The 19,472-nt window shown below is 49.2% G+C and overlaps 1 protein-coding gene across 10 annotated transcripts in view; it reads right to left on the reverse strand.

The window, feature by feature from the left end:
* Nucleotides 1-399: 399 nt before the first annotated feature.
* The window catches only part of Tox2 (TOX high mobility group box family member 2), a 113,381-nt gene continuing 94,308 nt past the window's right edge, over nucleotides 400-19,472 (reverse strand). For 8 of the 10 annotated variants that reach the window (XM_021636321.2, XM_060382882.1, XM_060382879.1 and 5 more), the window contains exons 4-9: nucleotides 10,179-10,418; nucleotides 7,277-7,504; nucleotides 4,676-4,756; nucleotides 3,503-3,895; nucleotides 2,623-2,750; nucleotides 400-1,225 (exon numbers count right to left, since the gene is read on the reverse strand). In XM_021636321.2, coding sequence (XP_021491996.1) covers nucleotides 1,159-1,225; nucleotides 2,623-2,750; nucleotides 3,503-3,895; nucleotides 4,676-4,756; nucleotides 7,277-7,504; nucleotides 10,179-10,418 — 1,137 coding nt within the window. In that variant the 3' untranslated portion in view covers nucleotides 400-1,158. Of the gene's footprint in view, nucleotides 1,430-2,622; nucleotides 2,751-3,502; nucleotides 3,896-4,675; nucleotides 4,757-7,276; nucleotides 7,505-10,178; nucleotides 10,419-19,472 lie in introns of all 10 variants that reach the window. The other 2 variants (XM_021636323.2, XM_060382877.1) reach the window with 1 other exon arrangement.

A 19,472-nucleotide genomic window follows, 5' to 3' on the forward strand; every position in this document is an offset into this window, starting at 1 on the left:
GGCTTATACGCAAGACCAATCTTTCAGCCATGGAATGAAACCAACTTGGTCATGGTGTATGATTTTCTTAATGTGTTCTTAAATCTCATTTAAAAGTTATTACATTTGTTTATGTGTAGAGGTCAGAGTTCACCTTGCAGGAATCCGTTCTCTCCTTCCACCTGGGTTCAAACTCAGACTGTCACATTGGCGGCAGGCACCTTTACCAGCTGAGCCATCTGGCCAGCCCTTAATGTGTGCTTGAGTTCTGCTTGAAAGAACTTTATTGTAAGTGTTTGTATCTGTGTCATCAGGGACATTGGTGAACCATGTCCTTTATCTGCTGTTTTCTTATCTGGCTTTGGAAGCAGGGTAATCCGGCCTAGCTGAAGAAGTGCAGGGAGACACAGGGTTGCTTGCCACTTTTCAGAAGTTTTATTACAAAGAGGTCTGAGCGAAGCACTGGGGCACCAGGACAGACATTGCAAGGGCCAGGAGACAGCTGCGAACAAGGACCAAAGCCTAAACCAAACCCAAACCCCAAACCACACACACGTTAGGAGAAACCACAATGCTCTTCTCAATTTGTCTTCATAAATAGATAACCAAAATTGTCATTGGCAATTTTAAATAGGTGGATACATGATCAAAACGAAAACAAAACAAGGGGAAGAGGAGGAGGAGGAAAAGAAGGAGGGAAAAGGAGGAGGAGGAGTAGAAGAGGAGGAAGAAAAAGTAGAAGAAAGCCCCTGGGTGTGACTGAAAAGTCCCCATTCTCTCTCTGTGCAGATTAGAATCAGTCTGACAGTTGTTTTTGCACAGGTCTCCTTTAAGATAAAACTTAAAAAAAATGTGCTAAAGGTCTTATAAAATGTTTTTTTTTTTTTTTTAAACCTTAAAGGAAACTTTCTTTCTCCCCACAAAATAATCTTACAGATGTCTTCAGCACGGTTCTAAAACAGTGAACTACTTACACGGAGCCCACGGCGCGGGTTTTAGCCTCTTTTGTGTATACCGAGAGCACACCTGTGGCTGGCCCAGCATCTGGGGTGGGTGTCTGTTGCTAAGCAACCTCGAGGGGGGCAGCCCGGTGAGCGTGGGCTGGGGCCAGAAGTCCAGACGCAGGGGACTGTGTGCAGGCCAAGGAGTGGGGTCCACAGCTACCCTGGAGCAAGCAGGTCAGCGGGCAGAAGGTTCCTGCAGGTTCTTTGGGCTGGTGGTAGGCGGTGGGCTGCCTCTGCAGAGTCTGGTGGGAGGTCGAGGGAGAGACTCAGCCCTGGGGCATAGGTGTGTCACTGCTCTCGCTGGCTGGCCGGTCAGCCTGCCTGCTGCCATGGCCTCTCTCCTGTGGTCAGCCCTTCCCTCTTGGAGCAGTGCCCTCCGGAGAGCCTCAGGGAGGGAGGGGAGGCGGGATTAGGTGAGGTAGAGCGATTTATCCCTGGGGAGCAGGCTGCAGGAGAGAGTAGGGGCTGTCAGCTACTGGAGCCCACCCTGGTGCCCTGGCCCCGTGTCCTTCGCTCTGATCAGTCAGCCATCTCTAAAGTTGAAGATGGGACTGCCCACCAAACAGAACCAAACACCCATCTTGGCTTCCCACCGGGAAAGTGAGAAGTTTTTAATTTCCTTCATGTCTGTTGTGTTATTTGCTTTTGGAGACTGGATCTTATGTATCCCAGGCTGGCCTTGAACTTGTGATCTAGTTGAGGATGACCTAGAACTTTTGGTTCTCCTGCTTCCATCCTACCCTCTACCCTAAGCCCTGGGGTTCTAGGTATGTGTCACCACACGAGGTTAGGCAGTGCTGGGGATCAAACTCAGCGCTTCATTCATTCTAGGCAAATATCCTACCAACTGAGAAATATCCTAAGCAGCCCCACTCTGCTTTTAATCACAGCAGCAGCATTGGTACATATCAAACAGAATTACAGGCAAATCTTTTTGTTTTCAGAATACAGCACAGGGCTAGACAGATATGGTAACACACACCTGTGGGAGGATGAGGCAGGAGGACCATGAGCTCAAAGCTAGCCTGGGCTACATAGAAATACTCCTCATTTAACAAGGAAGGCTAGAATAGGCCATTGTGGATGGATTATCCTCAAGGGTGGAAAGAAGGGCCAGCCTTAGGAAGTTCAGATACAAAGTACTCACTCCTCCTTGGTCCCTGACTTTGGGGAAGGGAACGGGCTGGAGGTGAGTATGTGGCTGCTTGGGCTATGAAGGGAATCCCTGCCCTCTTGAGTCTGTGAACCTACAGCAAGGGAAGGGTCACGCAGTCCTGGGAACACTAGCAGGCTGGACCAAGTGAAGGGCCTATGCTCAAAAGCTGGTGGCCAGGGATGGGGGACACACCGCCTGGTGATGAAGATGACCACGATCCACTGAACACTCACACCTCGCTCTCCATTTGTGAAAGGAGACAAAAGGAGGAAAGGCCTGAACCAAGGCCAGCCTCAGTTTCCCAAATGGCCTGGGTGTCCAGTTAGCTGTGCCCACCCGAGGCTTTGCCTCACTTGTTCCCTGCACTCTAAGCATCCACAGGCTGGGCTGAGAGCGGCCACATCACGTTCCCCGGAGTGTCTCCCTGTCCTCCTGGCCACCTGCGCCCCCCTAACAGGGATGGAGAGAGAAGCGGGGACTGACCTGCAGGTGCCAAGGCCTCGCTCCCCGCTGGGGTAACTCCCATCCCAGTCCCCGCTGCTGGAAGGGTTGGATGTACCAGGTGAACGGGAACCAGAGCCACTGGGGAACTCAGAGATGTGTGGGAAGTCCTGTAGGGGAAGGAGAGGGGTGGTGAGCAGAGAGAGGAAGGGAGGCCTCTCTGGCAGCTGGCCTGGTCTTTGCGTGTCTGAGGGTGTCTACAGTTCACAGACATTTCCTAGGCCCACGCAGAATGGCCACTCTGCCTCTTCCCCTTTCTCCCTAGCAGAGTATCTTCAGGAAGGTCCAGTCTTCCCAAACTTGAGCTGATTATGTGGTTCAGTGAGAGAGAGTGTGCCTGCCTAGTGTATGTGAGGCTCTATGTTCCATCCCCGGCATGACAAAGAGGAAAAAGAAAAGTTGACCCCTGTTTTAGTGGAATTCAGGGGAGTGACTTTACTCTTGGGTTCTTTCCTTTACTGGGCCTCAGTTTCCTGATCTGTACAATGGAGTTACTGGGCTGCATGCATGCCTAGGAACCATTTGTGGAGCCATTGCTGGAGGCTAGGGCTTTGGAGCTGGGACAGTCTGGCAGCAGTCACTGAGATCTCCGTGTCTCGGGCTGAGAAGCTTAAGTAGAAGGCTAAGAGAAGGTTCCAGAACAAGGCTTAGCTGGCAACTAGTCAACTGCCTGAGGGAGCTAGTGTCTCTCAGGGCAGGGGTTCTAGACCCATTTCAGGGAATTAGAAACTGCGTCTCAGAGAGGTACAGTGCCAGGGCTGAGGCTGCACAGCTGGGAAGTGACCCGGCCGGTATATGACCCCCACCCCCAGCCGGCTTCCCTCCTGAGGGTCACAGGAAGCTGTGGCTTGGCCCTGCTTACCTGAGGCCCTGGGGGCGAGGGGCTCATCGCCAGCTGTACCTGGAGCGCCATGGGGGCAGGCAGGACGGGAGGCTGAGGGGCTGGGGACATGCTGAGAGGTGGGCTGAGGAGGGTGCCCTGTGCGTGAGGGGGCAGTGGCAGCTGCTGGTGCAATGAGGGGCTGAGGGGGAAGGAGGGTGGTGGTGGGGATGTGCTGAGGCCTGGCAGCAGGGCCTTGGAGCCCAGCGTCCTGGCAAGGCTGGCCGGAGAAGCTCCACTGCGGAAGGCCTGCAGGTCGGAGGGCGTCAGGAAGGAAGCCAGACCGGGCATGGCGTACATTGGCTGCTTGGGTGGAAGCATTTTGGCTGGTGGGTTTGCATGAGCATTCTTGGCCTCGCCTTGATCCGGGGGGCTCTGGAGGGAGATAGAAGCCGAGGAATGAGCCAGAATCTTCCTGTCTGTCAGGAAGGTGTGCAGCCTTCAAGGCCTCTGGATGGCTCAGAGCCATGATAAGAGGCGGGGTGTGAACTAATAAGCCGTAACTATGCGGGGGGGGGGGGGGGAGGCCTTCAGCACTTGTCTTTGATCAGCCACTCAGCCCCTCCCCTGCTTTACTCTCTTTCGGATTCCCCATCTCACTTTTCTCACCCTGGCAGCAAGATCAATGCCGGCAGTGAGCCCAATGCCAGCAAAGAGCCACACTCTGTGCCGCTCCCAGCCTCCCACCCTTTCTCACCCAGTACCCGCCACTTTGTAAGCACCCTTTGCTCTGCCCTTTACAGCCCAACCCAAGTGACATTTCCTTTGTGACAGCCTCCAGGATGACACTCTCCCTCCTTCTGGGTCTCAGACCCACGCCTTCCCCCTGTGCTTCTGGTGTGGACCCAGAGGCAGAGGGCGCGGCCAGAGGTTAAGACAGCAAAACTGGGTCTGAGCCTGCCATGGCCATGCGAATGGCCAGTTCCCAGGCTCATTGCAGAAGCTCCTGAATGCTAGCCCTTCTTCCTGAAAGAAGTCAATGAAGTGAGCTACACAGGAAGCCCGCCACACCGGAGGTGCTCCCTAGGTGTGACTCACAGGTACCCCTCATCGCTTCTGAGGTCTGTGGTACCTGCTGTTTCTACGAGCCCCAGCCTCTGCGGTACCCCTCTAGAGGTGTGCTCTCATCAGGGCCTTGCTTAGGGGTTATGTTACCTTGGACACGAGGCTAGCTCTGTAGGCCGCCAAGGCTTTCAGGTACTCCTTCTTGGCAGCTTCGGTCTTCCTCTTATACGCCTGAAAGATCCGAGACATGGGCAACTCTGGAGGAAACGTCACAGAGGGGCCTCAGTGCAGAGGCTGGGATGACAAGATGGGTTCCAGGGCCATGCATGGATGAAGGTGGTGGGGTCAGAGGCTGGATCAGCCATCCGCTGGCTCCTCTTTTGAGAGTATCGCACCGGGAGTACAGAAGCCAGGCAACACTCCAGTTCCTCAGCCATGGTGTTGGCACAAGTGACTACAGGAAGCCAAGTCACCCCGAAGCCCTCTTTTGACCAGCATCCTAACACTGCACCAACTGTATTCTGACACGAACCCTGCTCCTACTCACATTTGCTACCACTGCTACTATGAGCATTAGACCTAGGTTTAGATGTTTCTGTAGGAAAGGCCCTAGTATATTTCACGTTCCCTCTGCGCATGCCTTTTAAGCAGAACTCTTCCACCATGACTTGGGACTCAACCTTGAGACTATTTGGCCAGTGGCCTAAGAATAACTTGATGTGGGAGATTTGAAAAGTGTTTAGGCCCTGGAATGGCCCCTGGCTTCTTTGGGAACTGGCCTGGTGTGGTGGTTTGAATAAGAATGGCCCCCATAGGTTCATACACTTGAATGTATAGACACCAGGGAGTGGCACTCTTTGAGAAGGATTGGGAGGTGTGGCCTTTGTTGGGAGGAGTGTGTTATTTTGAGGTTTCAAAAGCCCATTGGGCCCAGGCTATCTGTCTTTGTCTCTCTGTCTTTCTCTCTTTCTCTGTCTCTCTGTTCCTCTATCTCTGCTTACAGATGTAGTTCTCAGTTTCTTTTCCAGCACCATGCCTGTTTGCTGCCATACTCCCTGCCATGAAGATAGCGACTAAGCCTCCGAAACTGTAAGTAAACCCTCAATTAAATACTTTCTTTTATAGGAGTTGCCTTGGTTGTGGTGTGTCTTCAAAGCAACAGAAGAGTGACTAAGACACCTGCTTAGCCTGTGGGATCATGAGACACACAAGACCCAGCCATCCACCTTCTTAAAGAAGTGCTGCAGCTGGTTGCAGAAGCTCTTATCAAGCTCTCCGCTCCCCCTGCTGAGCCCAGCACTACCCATAACAGGAGAAAATGACAAAGGATTTAGAATGGCAGCTGACAGCTCTGGCAGCCTGCTAGGTTCTTCCCATTGCAGCAGCAGCAGCACACAGCATTCAAGGCCAAGGGTTTTCAAAGACAAGGGGTCTCCAGAGCTCCAGTCACCCACAGTGGGAATTCTCTGACACTGTCTTCTGCCTTCCACTGTGTCATGTCTCTACTTCTTTACCACAGGTCTTAGACTACCTGCCCTGAACTAGTTCACAAAGCCTCTACATTGCTGAATAGGAAAAGGATGCACTCACTCACATCCGTGACCCATGTCTCGGCCCCCAGCTTGCTACTGTTCTCGGCGTCCCAAGCCTGTCGGCAGCATCTCTAATCCCCATTGCACAAGTCAGAGTCCCGAGAAGGAGCCCTGACCACAGTCTCCACTTTCCGATCTGCCTCTTCCCAGCCTCTGATCTCTTCTGCCAGGCGAGGACCTGGTCTATCTGCCTGCATGCAGCCGAACTGGTTCCCTCTGTGCAAACGCTTCAGTGGTTCCCTCTGCTTCCATGGCAAGGAGCTCACTCCTGTCCTGACCCTCAAAGGCCTGCTTGGCCCCTTCCCAACTCTCCAGGTCTGTCCCACTATGTGAGCCATCGCCATCAGCATTCGATGTGCTTGCCAGCACGTGGTCCCAGCCCAAGGCTCCCCTCCTGTGGAGCTCACCCTTGAGCCTCACCTTGTAGACCTAAAGCAGCCCATCCCAGGCCTGCATCCTTTCCTCTCCTTTGCCCCTCCATGTATCCCCATGGCCCATGGAACCACTGTAGTTTTACACTTACTCATCTGCTTATTGGGTTCCTAGTCTTAAGCCAACATCCCAGTCGGCTTTCCCGGAACGGATCCTGATGCCCGTCTTACAATGGGGACCCTAGTGAGTCACTTAGCCTCCTGTTGCCTCCCTCTCTTCCTATCAAATGAGGCAAGGGATGGTGATTCCCTGGGGGTGTTGTAAGGATGCAATGAGGTGATAGAGGGAGGGGTCTCCATGGTGCCGAGCCTGGGCATGCTCCAAGCATGTAGATAGGGCAAGCAGGGACTCCAAGTGGCTAGGTAGTCGTCCAGCCTGAGGTGAGCAGCTGGTAACACATTTCCAGCAGCATGAGCCGGCTCTGCTCCCTTCCCCCTGGAGGCCCTCAGAGAGACAATGTGGCCAGCAGTGCAGAAAGGCCAGAGTTGAAGGGATTGTTAGATGTGGGTGGAGATGCTCCCTTGTTTATGGATGGGGAAGAAGGGGCTCAGTGAAGGCAGTAGAGAACAGTACTGGAGGTCACCAGGGATGGAAGGAACCCTGTCTCCCAGCTTACAGGCAGGGAAACAAAGCAGAAAGCCTCTAGCCCCAGAGGCCAAGCCTGACATCACACCATTGGTTACAGGGCCCAAAGTCAGGGACAATTCAGAAGGGGACCAAGGCTCACCTGTTTCTGTTCTTCTCCCAGGCTGTCCCACATGGAGGCCACTATTTTGGACACATCCCCAAAGGTGGCGCTGGGATTCTGTCCCTTGATGGCGGCCTGAGTGTCTCTGAAGAAGAGAGCGTAGGCCGACACGGGTTTCTGCGGCTCATTAGGGTCCTTCTTCTTCTTCTTCTTCGGGTTCTTGGCCTTTTTGCCTGGGTCTGCTGAGGGTCTCTTCTCTCCCGAGACCTGCCAGGTGAGAGGAGCCAGTAAACCACAGAAGTCAAGGCCCTCCCGGACAGAGTGATCCCCGCTAACCTTGGGCCTAACTAGGCTTTTTCAGCAGGTTACTTCAGACCAGTCCTGTTCTCTCCCAGGCAGTGACAGGCCTGGCCCATCAGGGGTTCAGATCCAGGCAGCTTGGCCTAAATTTTCGTGCTTTTGGAAAAGGGTAGCAACAGACACAGATAGACATACATGAACACTTGAACAAAGATAACAGACAGACAGGTGCATACATATATAGAGATGTAGATGGAAATAGGCACAGGCATTCAGATGTAGAGGTACAATTAGATTGGCACAGACAAGCAGAACAGCACACAGCTACACAGAAAGACACAGGTCTCAGGGTCACGGGGACCCAGAGGCGTACACGAACAGAAAGACAGACCGCAGACGCTCATGCAACACTGGGTGGCAGCCTGAGGGGTAGGTTTAACTGTTTAAGGAGAGCCAGCATGTGCATCCTTTAAGAGAATCTTGATAGTCCCCAGGGACTGCTGATCTAAGAACACAAACTTGCTGTTGAAGCCAGCCAGTGACCGGGACAGCAATAAAATCGGTATTCTGGGACTTTCTACCTTTCCCTATGGACAGAAACCATTTGTCTTTCTATCACTTCAAAACTTAAACAAGCCCTTTTCTGCTTTTCTAGAACCATCCCCATGTTAACATCTATCTTTGCAGACTTTCCAAGTCTCCTGATCAACAACGGATAATCAAGCCAACAGAGGCCCAAAGCCAGGCACAGCCAGTACATGCCAGTAATTATTGTACTTAGGAGGCTGAGGCAGGAGGACTGAGGGATTAAGGCCAGTATAGGTATCATAAAGAGACCCTGACTCCCAAAAAGAAAATAGGAAACCAAGGGTGCACTCTCCTAGACAAGGAAGTAGCTTTATGTGCACCTGTTAGACCCTCTGCATCTGCAAGAATAGGAAGGCCCAGCTGCTGGGGCCTGTTTCCAGGGTCTAACTCCATGTTTTTCTCTTCCTCATCACTATCATAAATAATATCCAACTAATGCCTCTGATTTTAAAGGGTAGGCCACCTTCACTGCACTTTAGCTGTGACTCTAGACAATGACTCTGCCCCTGGGATCCTTTGATGCTGGGAAACGGGGATGGTAACATGGCTGTCACCCTGTCAGAGGACCCACCTGAACACACTCCGAATCCCTGGTCCCAGACACACTTGACTTAGGAGTTCCAGGATAGAGAGGGGTTGGGATGCTTTTCGCAGACCCCAGTCGTTCTTTATGGGGGACTCTTAGGCTAACCTTTAAACTACGGCCTGGATACTACAGTGATGCCAGTGCTTCTGTGTGCCGACAAGATGGAGGCAGCATGAGCAACTGATGGCTAGTCTTGGGCCGGTGAAGAGACTCAGACCTTATGTCTGAGAGGCAGGGAATCTAGCAGGGCCTGTGGCAACACTGGCTCTGATCTAGGAGTCCCTGGGGGACTGACTCTCCAGGCTTTCATCCCGTCAGCCCTTGGTGAGGCCTTGGCAAGGTGAAGACTGAAAATTGGTCTCTCTCCCTCTCCCTCCACCCCCTCTGTGTGTGTGTGTGTGTGTGTGTGTGTGTGTGTGTGTGTGCGCGCGCGCGCGCGCACATGAGTATGGAAAACAGTAAGCAGTTCTATTTCAAGAATGGCTACTAAGGTATTATCTACGTTATTTTGTTTGTTTGTTTTTTGAGCCAAGGTCTCCTATAGGCCTGGAGTCCTGGTCAGCTAAGCTGGCTGACCAGCAAGCCCCAGGGATCCTGCTGTCTCTGCCTCCCTAGTACTAGGTCTCAGGTCCTCCTGCCTGCATAGCAAACACTTCACCGTCCTCCATCCCGAAGACATGTGGCTTAGTTGGTAGAGGCTGTTGGATGTGACACTGCAGTGGTTAAGGGGACATATGCTTGTCTGCATTGCAGCCACCTGGGTATAAATCCTGGCTGAGCAGCACTGATATGTTAATTAACTACTCAGGTTCCCCATCTGCCAAATGAAGACAGTGAACATTGCCTGCCATGCTGGACTGTTGTCTATGGGTTATACAGAAGTTAGAGGAGTGGTGTTTGTTTGTTTGTTTGTCTGTTTTGTGAGACAGGATCTTACATGACTCAGGCTAGCCTTTCTATGGACTTAAAACTGACCTTGAAGTCCAGATGCCCCTGCTTCTGCCTCCCGAGTACTGAGATTGCGGGCATGTAGCACTACATCGAGTTTATGAGGTTGGGGATTGAACACAGAGCTTTGCTGTGTGTCAGGGAAATACTATCAAGTCAGCTGTATGAAGTGTTTCTTAACTAAAAAAATAGAACAAAGACCAGCCCTGGAGATGGAGGCGAGGCTTGGCAGTAGAGCACTTGCCTGGCAAGAGCAAGGATTTAGGTTAAGTCCCGAGCAATGTGTGGAAACAAAGGAAGGCAAAACAGGGGAGAGGAAAAGAGGGAGGTAGAAGGAGGAGGTGAGGGAGAGGGCCTAGTAGACTCAGCAGCCACAGCCTGACGTCCCAAGGGCCGAGGTACCATCCCTCTGACCAGAGGTCCACATGTTTTTCAGCAAAGGACTATATGATGGCCATGACCTGACAGAGCCCCTTCGCCACCGAGGCCCTCAATGCCACACCCTTCCATCTCACGTACCTTGAAATGGGCGTCTGACTCCTCTTCCTGTGTGGAACTTGATGGAGAAGGGGTTGCCGACTTGCTCCCCGGGGGTGATGGGGAGCTGTGGGTGATGCCACTCCTGATGCCCATCTGGGAGATGAGCTGGGACTGGCTGAGGGCACTCATGTGGCTGGCCAGCATGGCCGGGCGGCCCAGCAGGGGCCCTGGCCGGCCTGAGTCATAGGCAGCTACCTCCGAGTGGACCATCTCTTGGATCTGAGGGAGGACAGGGTGACTGTGTTAGAAGGCTGGCCTTGCCAAATGCCCACACTTGCTTCTCAGGCTCAGAGGGGGACATGACATGTGGGTGAGAGGTGGCAAGTGGCCGTTTCCACAACGGGATGTGCTTCCCACCAGGATCACCATAGGAAAATTTCAAGGTGGCGATCCAGTCTCCCCTGACCTCTTCATGACGCAGAGCACCTGCAAAGCCCCTAAGGCCCTTTGAAGTTTGCTTTTCTGTTGGCATCCGCCCTGGGTGGGCAAGATGGTCAGCATGCTGCCCATACAAGAGCTCGGTCCACCTGTGAATGGGTCATCTCAGGATGCAAGCACTGTGCCAAACACAGCTCTGTCTTGTTTGCTGTGCACAGCAAAGAGTGCAGATGCTGAAGGCCTACTTTTGAATCCTGGCTCAGTCCCTTGCCAGGTGGGTGACCTCACTTGGCCTCAGTTTCCCCATCTGTAAGATGTGTAATCAAACCACCTTCCAGGATTTAGGACCAAATGTACCTAGCGTAAAGTAAGCCTCAGATCATGTAAGTCTGTTTAATACATTAAATGAATAAATCTCTTGATGTTGTTAGCATTTTCCCCCTATAGGCCAGTCATTTTCTTACTAACTTTGTTCCTCTTTTTCTCCTTAGTGGTTATTTTTGAAATACAAGGTAACTAATCATTTTACACACATGAGCATTCTCACATTGAACACATAGTTAGATCAGTGTGTACCCTTGACCCAAACAAACACAGTATAAACACATTTCACCGAGGCTTATGTTAACAGTCTTAGAATTATTTTGATTTCCTCTGTATCTATTGTTCACTCTCTCTGATTTCTAATGCTAAATGCCTGCATGTCCTCAACTTCTTCTTCAATAAGTAAGTGAGTAGACTTTATTTTGTGGAGTTTAAAAACGTCTCTTTAAAAGACCCAGATCTCACTAGGCACGATGGCACATGCCTGTAATCCCAGAATAGCCTGAGCTACATAGTTAGAGTCTGTCACAAACAAACAAACACAATCTCAAGTTGACCCCTTCTCCTCTGTTCTCTATTTAATATTAATTTCATTTTTGTTAACCCTTCCTTCTGGCATATAAAGATTATTGTTGATTCGCCCTCAAATTTGAGTTATATCTCAAAATCCCTTTGTTTTATTGTTCATAACGTTTAGGGGCTGGGGCAGTGGCCCGTTGGGTAAAGCGCATGCTGTGTGAGCATTGGGAACGCAGTTCGGATCTCTAGCATGCATGTAAAAGGAGGGGGCGACTTCACCTGCAACCCCAGCACTGGGCTGGGAGGCTGGAGGTGGGGGAAGGCTTGCAGGGAAGAGGAAGTGGAGACAGTTGGATCCTGGGGTCTCAGCTAGAACTGCAAGACCCAGATTCAGTGACAGACCCCCACCTTAAAAATGAGAGCAGGGATGGGGGGATGGCCCCGTGGTTAAGCTTGAGGGCGAAGAGCTCGAGCCAGGCGAGGGTGGTGGCCCGCTGGAATTCCAGCCTCGCCAGCAGAGACGGAATCTGCTCACCAGCAAGACTAGCCATGTTCTGGGTTGGACTGAGACCTTTCCCCAACGAATAAAATGGAAGGACAATGGAGGATAAACCCTGCCAGAAAATTCAGACCTTCACATGAATATTTGCACACGCATACTCACACACGAGTGTCCACACACATGCAGACATGCCTCTGTGTGTGTGCGCATGCTCACGCATACACAAACGGAAAAAGAAAAAAAAAAAAAACAGTAGTAGTGGAGAGTCCTGATGCTGGCCTCTGGCTCCACACACTCACTATGTGTGGCTGCCTTCACACACACACACACACACACACACACACACACACACCCTGCAATTAAAAACAATAATTTAGCCCAGTGGTGGTGGCGGTGAAGGCAGCGGCAGTGGCAGCCCAGGCCTTCAATCTCACACTCAGGAAGTAGAGGCAGGCAGATCGAGGCCAGCCTGGTCTACAGAGTGAGTTTCAGGACAGCCAAAGCTACACACAGAGAATCCTTATTTCTAAAAACCAAATAACAACAACAATAATTTAATGCTAAAAATTTCCTCTGAGTATTTCTTATAGATTTTTCTGTGTAAGAATTTTTATTTTTGATTTATTTCATGTGCGTGGGTGTTTTGCCTGCATGCATGTCTGTGCACCACTTGCATGCATGGTGATCTCAAAAGGGGGCGCCAGATCCCCTGGGACTGGAGTTATGGATGGTTGTGAGTCACCATGTGAGTGCTGGGAACTCAAATCTGGTCCTTTGCGAGAGCAGTAAGTGCTCTTAACTGTGGAACCATCTCTTCAGCCCCAGCCCCAATACTGTGTAAGGCCTTTTATATTTAGGTGTTCCATCCTTTAATTTTTTCTTCGACAAAAGAGTTTTAAGGAAGATGCCAGCAATTTCTAAGTGGCTAATTTTGCTTCTTTTTGCTTTATCTTGAGCTTCTTGTCACAGAAGTGGTGAATGTCCATACACTGTGCCATTTGTACTTATGGGAATTTGTTAAGGTCTTCTTTGGAACCAAAATATAATTAAATCCGATGTACTCCCAGGAAAATGGTGGGTTGTGGTGATGATGCAGAAGGTACCGCTTATCTCTAGCGTTGGTTGTATTGCTCAGATGCTCAGATGCTCTTTTTTTTAAAGATATATTTATTTATTATGTATACAGTATTCTGCCTGCATGTATGCCTGCATGCCAGAAAGAGGATACCAGATCTCATTATAGATGGCTTGCTGAGACTTGAACTGAACTCAGGACCTCTGGAAGAGCAGCCAGTGCTCTTAACCTCTGAGCCACCTCTCCAGCTCCTCAGATGCTCTTCTTAAATTTAGCTCTAATCTCACATGAGCTTGTCTAGGCCAAGGCTTTTAAAACTTTTTTTCCCCCACTTGTGACCCCTTTATCATCCAAGAAACTTGTACATGGCCCTGGGTATACAGCAGAATAAAACAGGCATGAAAATCAAACACTTACTGCTGCAGAAACTGTGGAGGAAGTTATCTGAAGACAAGTTTTTGTTACACGTTAAGAGGCAGGCAAATGTGCCTACTGATGAAGTGGATTGATTGTTTATGTTTACAGGAAGAATTAAATCTTGGCTGAACTCTGGTATGCAGGACAGAGAACATCTTTAACATTTTCCAGAGTTGATCGACATTTCGAGTTTTATAATCATGGATGCTGACACTCTGCCTTGCATAAATGCATAGCACAGAATGCCAGAAGTACATTTAGCGCTATTTCAGACACGGTTGGAAATCCTGTCCTAAACCTAAGCCAAAATTCACTGAACAAGTTCTCATGAAACACGCCAGCAACTCAAATAGCAATTAAAAAAAAAATCAAACATTCTTAAAAAAAAATAGAATCCAAAGGTGTACTAATTTAATACCTAAATGCTGATGAAGATGGTGGGAAAATATTAAGTCTTAGTTTTCCACAATGAAACCATGATGTTAAAAACATTTTTGTATGTATGTATATATGCGTGGGTATATATATGTGTGTGTCAGGGTGTGTGTGTGTGTGTGTGTGTGTGCATGCCTATGGAGGTTGGAGGACTACCCCTGAAGGAAGGGGACTTTTATCTGCTGAGCCATCTCTCCAGCCCACTGTGCTTATTGCTTCTGAGATTTTCGAAACTTGTACGTGTGTAACTGTACTGCCTTCACGTACGCCACGCGTGTTCAGTGCCCCTGGAGGCCCAGAAGGGCATCAGATGAAGCAGTTCTCCTGTTAAAAGTTCAACTCAGCAACTTCCCGAATCCTTCCTGAACCGTGACCTCCTGTCCAGTACCATTCACCCGTGCTTTGCAGGTTATTTTTGTTACAGCTTTTTTCACATTAAGCAACTTACCACCCGCTTACTCTGTCTGGCATAGAACCATCTAGATCTGGGTCAAGGGTTCAGGCAGAGCGACTTCACCTGGAAGGAACATCTGAAGATGTCTGCAGAGACATCCTCCACTCTCACCACTGCGGCATGCTCCTGTTCCCCAGGGAGCCGTGGCAACCCACGCTGTTAAAGTCTCTACAGTAAGGAGGATGGCCGCCCTCCACCCTTGACCCCCGAAGACTTGTGTGGGTTGAGGCGATCTGCTCTGCTCTCCCACCACGGGGTGGTGGGTGGGGGTTGGGGGAGGATGCTTTCCCTGAGGAAAATCATAGCTGTGCTCTTTACTCTCAGGTTGTTTGGAAGAGTGTTTTAACGGAACGTCTTTTTGCTATTCTTGTGGTCAGGCCACATGAGTCCTAGGATTGTATTTTTGGAGTATGCTGATGCTTCCCTTAGGACAGAGCCATGTCTTGCAAACTTTTTTATGTCAAACTAAAATAATGTGGGCTTGGAGTGGAGAGTGTAGCTCAGGGGTGGAGTGCTTGCCCTGCATGTGTGAGGTCCTGGGTTCGATTCCTAGCGCTGGGAGAAAAAGTAATTTCAACAATGAATGTTCAATCTGTCATATAAAACAAATCTCAGTGGCTGTTGAATGTACTGTCTTGACATCATCTGTGAAACAGAGAAAACTGAACTAAAGCCACCATCCCTCCTGTGTCCCCGTCAGTTCTCCAGAACAGCTGGTGTGGTCTGGTTTTCTTCAGGTATGCAGATGTGACGTCATTCAGCATGGAGATGTCCCGGGATACTCTTATCGTCATGAAGGCTGCTCCTTATTCATAAGAGCATTTTTGCTCCAACGAATGTTTCTGTCTTCCACCCTACTCTACCGGCTGCCGTCATGGTGTCCTGACTGTTCTCTTGTCATCCTGCATCAGTTCAGATGGACGCCATGCAAACAGCATGTGGGAGAATGCAGTCTTGCGACCCCGTCCTCAATAGACCGTGTGATCCATATCAGTACGTTAAATCAGAAACCTGAAGAATCGGCTTAACAAGTGAACTCTTTTAGAGTGTGGAAAAGTTTTACGTTCAAGTCTCCGCACTTCTCCCCCCTTTTACCACCAATGTGGACATGCCATTTCTTCCTTGTGGTTTTGTTTGTTTTTCTTTTAGGCAGGGTCTTACTGTACAGCCCAGGTGACTTCAGACTCTCTGTCCTCCCTCCTCTGCCTCTGCTGGGATTATAGGCATGCAGCACCATGCCCAGCTTGTAAGTTTTATCGACATGGTTTTCTCCAGGGCAAACTGGATGGAGCTTGTTAAGCACGCTAGCTTCCCACCTACCTGGGGCAGAATTCTTCAACCCCGCATTCCTGACTTTCTGATTTATTATCTTGCTGATATTTGACAAACTGGAAGGCATTTAAGTTTATTACTATTATTTTTATATTTTGCAAATGCCCCAATGGGAAACATGCAAAGTCTGATCACTAGTGAGGCAGAACACCATGCGTAAGTCAGCTAAGCCAGCTGGGTACAGACTAGTGGGCGTGGACAGTCACGGAGCTCAGCTCTTAAGAAGGATGGGATGTGGCACGAAGTCATGGGTTCGATCTCTAGCACCTCATAAACTGGGATTAATGGTGCTTGTCTGTCAGCTCAGCATTTGGGAGGTGGTGGCAGGAGGATCAGAAGTTTGAGGGCACCCTTAGCTATGTGTGGAGTTCAAAGGCAGCCTGGGTTAGAAACTCTCTCACAAACAAACCCAAACCTAAAAAAGAACCAACAAAACTCAGTTGTAGCAAACAAGTTCCCAATTCCCAGCATATCACAGTTGCACACCTCCTGTAACCTAGCAATTCTGACCCTTTCACACACGAGGACATGCGCACTGAAGGAAAAATTGTGAAAGAATCTGACACAGACAAATGAACGTTCTTTTGCCTTTCTGCTGGGCCTTGTCCCCTGGACCTCCTAGGTTATCTGATTCAATCTGAATGTCACCTCTGAATTTGACTAGACTATCAGTTCTACAGCTTTGTAAATTGTGTGTGTGTGTGTGTGTGTGTGTAAATATTATTGCAACTGATTTTTTTCAAATCATTAAAGATTGTATTATGGTAAAATAAGGAAATTTTTGGTAACAATTTAATTCTTGTGCTTGTGTAGGATACGTGTGGATGCATGCACCATCATGTGCATGTGGAGACCAAAGGAAGTAAAGTCAGGTCCTGGGACCACACCAGGCTTTCTCTACAGGCACCTTTACCATCTGAGTCAACTCACCTGTACCTACACAACCACTTGTAGGTATACAGATTGGTGTTTTTAGGTTATAATGTCCCCCTCACTACACCCATCAACAGAATTATCTTCACCGCCACACCTATTAAATCACAACTTCTGTCTCGCACAGTTCCTGGAAACCACAATTCTGCTTTCTTTGTATGTGGTGTATGTGTGTGCGGGATGTATGTACACATGGATACGGGGATGCTGGTGCCTCAAGGCCAGAGGAGGGCCTTGGACATCCTGCTCTGTTGCTTGATACCCATTTCCTTGAGATGGTGCTTCTCACTGAGCCTGGAGCTAGGCCGACTGGCAGCAAGCCTCAGTGACTGGCCTATCTCTGCTACTCACAGCACACAGACACACCCTGCGTGTGGCTGGGGATTTGAACTCAGGTCCTCAAGCTTGTGCATTATGGAATCATTCCCCTAGCCCCTTTGATTATACTTTCTATAGCTAGGTACCTTCCATCAGTGAAATGACTGTCTTATTTCACTTACCATAATGGCCTCAAGATTTATACACATTGTAGCATGAGTCAGGATTTTTTTTCTTTTTTTAAGGCTGAATATGAAAATACCACATTTTGCTATTCATTTTTGTTAATGGGTGTTTGAAAGATTTTTTTTTTTTTTTTTTTTTGCTTTTAAAGATCCAAACTGCAATAGCAACAATGGATGAGAGTCAGGTGGAAGACACCTGACTCTTGACCATAAAAACACAAATAAAAATTTCCGGTGGAGATATAATTGACCCTACACTATAGAAAAGATAATTCCAATCATCATATTTAATTGCTCTATGATATCAACCAGTTTTCTTGTTCTTAGTAAATTTATTTCAACATCCCTGATTGCTTAAGTGTGTGTCTATTTTTTTCAGATTCTCCTCTGAACTAAGCGTAATACCTTACCAGCTTCCTCATTAATAATGGGTTAAACACAATTTTAATATGTTTGCATGTTATACTTGTGTGAGAGTCATTGTGTCGCCTTTAGAAAATTATACAATAAAGATGATACAGAATTTTAATTTCCAGAAAGACTGGGACTGTTTTAAAGGCTTCAGAACCGAGGAAAGTGAAAACAGCTTATTCACCTAATGAAACTCTGCCACACTCTCCGGTGTGGGCGAATGAAGAAGAGTAAGCCAGGAGCGGGTAGGGCTTGGGAGGACAGCCCCATCCCTTTAAATCCACATGTAGCATGTGCACCATCGCTCTGATGTGCTTACAGTGTGAGAATAGAGACAACAGAGTGGAGGTGACTTCTGAGGAAGAGAGATGAGGAGGAACTGAACTGGCTCCCGAAGCATTTATTCTCTCAAAGGCAGGGCTGAGGCAGAAGGCTGGCCAGAGCGGCTTGTCAAAGCAGAACTCAAGGCGGATGGGTTCTGGGGAGCCTGGGTTGCAGAAGTGGCTGGCATCTCCATGGCTTCGCCGGCCGTGTTCCATATCATGAAAGATTTCACACAAGGTGACGTCGGAGACTGGGCCCTTTATCTCCAGGCTAGCTCCTGACTCTGCGTTCAGCCACCCGACTGGCATGCCCCTTCCCAGAAACACATAAGACCGAGTGTGTAGGAAGGGAAACCTTATGTCTCCCTAATCCTTGCCCTAGTTTTACCAAAAACAGCGCATGGCATCATTTCTGCAGTTACTCAAGCCACAGACATGAGCTCCGGCCTCCATCTCCCCCTTGCCTGGCCCTGGCTACACCACACACTGTTGACCCTTCTTCCACGGTGAGTTCGAAACCTCTCACAGGCTTCTCCTTCCCAGTCACCCTTCTAAGACGCATATGCCAGGTCCTTCTGCCCTTTACTCTCACTTTAAAACTGCTCGTCTCACTGGGCACGGTGGCGCCCTTAACCTTGGCACTTGGGAAGCAGAAGCAGGCTGATCTCGGAGCCAGAAGCCAGTCTGGTGGTCTAATGAGTTCCAGGCCAGCCAGGGCTACCCAGGGAGACCCCGCCTCAAAACAAAGAAGCAAACAAGTTTTCATTTGCCTTGTGTTCTCCTTAGGTCGATCTAAATCGTCGAATGATCCGATAGTGATAATGGCGTGGTGTATACGTCGGGGTGTGTACAGAGAGACTAGAGGACAACTTCAGGGGTCACACCTCAGATGCTGTCCCTCTTGTATACAGAGACAGGCTTTCTCAGTGGCTAACGAGGCTCGGCTGGCCAGGACCCACCTGTCCCCAGCACTAGGACTGCAAGCACACATCACTACTACACCCCGGCTTTTTTTTCTCTTTTTTAGTATGTGTTCTGGGAATAGAAATTTGGTCCTCATGCTAGCAAGGCAAGCACTGCAACAACTGAGCCATCATCCAGCCTCCATAAAGTTTTTAAACTTTAAAGGGTTTTTTTTTTCTGAGATTAAAAAAAAAAAAGAAAGTCCTGTGATCTACGTCCATGGAGGCAATATTCTTAACGTTGCTGATACTTCATAGATTCCTTTGAGCGGAGCGTTTTCTATTTCTTCAAATGAGTGACATTTTCTACCACCACTTATTTGACTGTCGATTTTAGTCTTCTCTGAGCCTCCCATTAAGCACATGCTGAATCCTTAGGCTCTTTCATCCTTGCCTGTGTGTTGAGTTTAAAGTTCAGAAGAAGCCCCTGAGCTGTTGGCCTTTGCTTATTGGTCACTGCTGTGTTGTTCAGTGGTTTCACTACATGTTAAAATCCAAGCGCAGCTCGGTTTATCTGAACACACTCTCTCCTGCTTCTGAGTTTTCTGTCATGTGGACACTTTGCAAGGAAGAATCCCACTGACTCCCATCTTCCCGTCCTCAGAAGTCATCCTAGAGATTTCCACAATCATTCAAGGGTTTCCCTCACATTCTTAGAAAGACTCAGTGGGGCACTTGGAGACACACACACACACACACACACAC

This window comes from Meriones unguiculatus, chromosome 4, assembly GCF_030254825.1.
Source record: "Meriones unguiculatus strain TT.TT164.6M chromosome 4, Bangor_MerUng_6.1, whole genome shotgun sequence".
Classification (NCBI taxonomy): Eukaryota; Metazoa; Chordata; class Mammalia; order Rodentia; family Muridae; genus Meriones; species Meriones unguiculatus.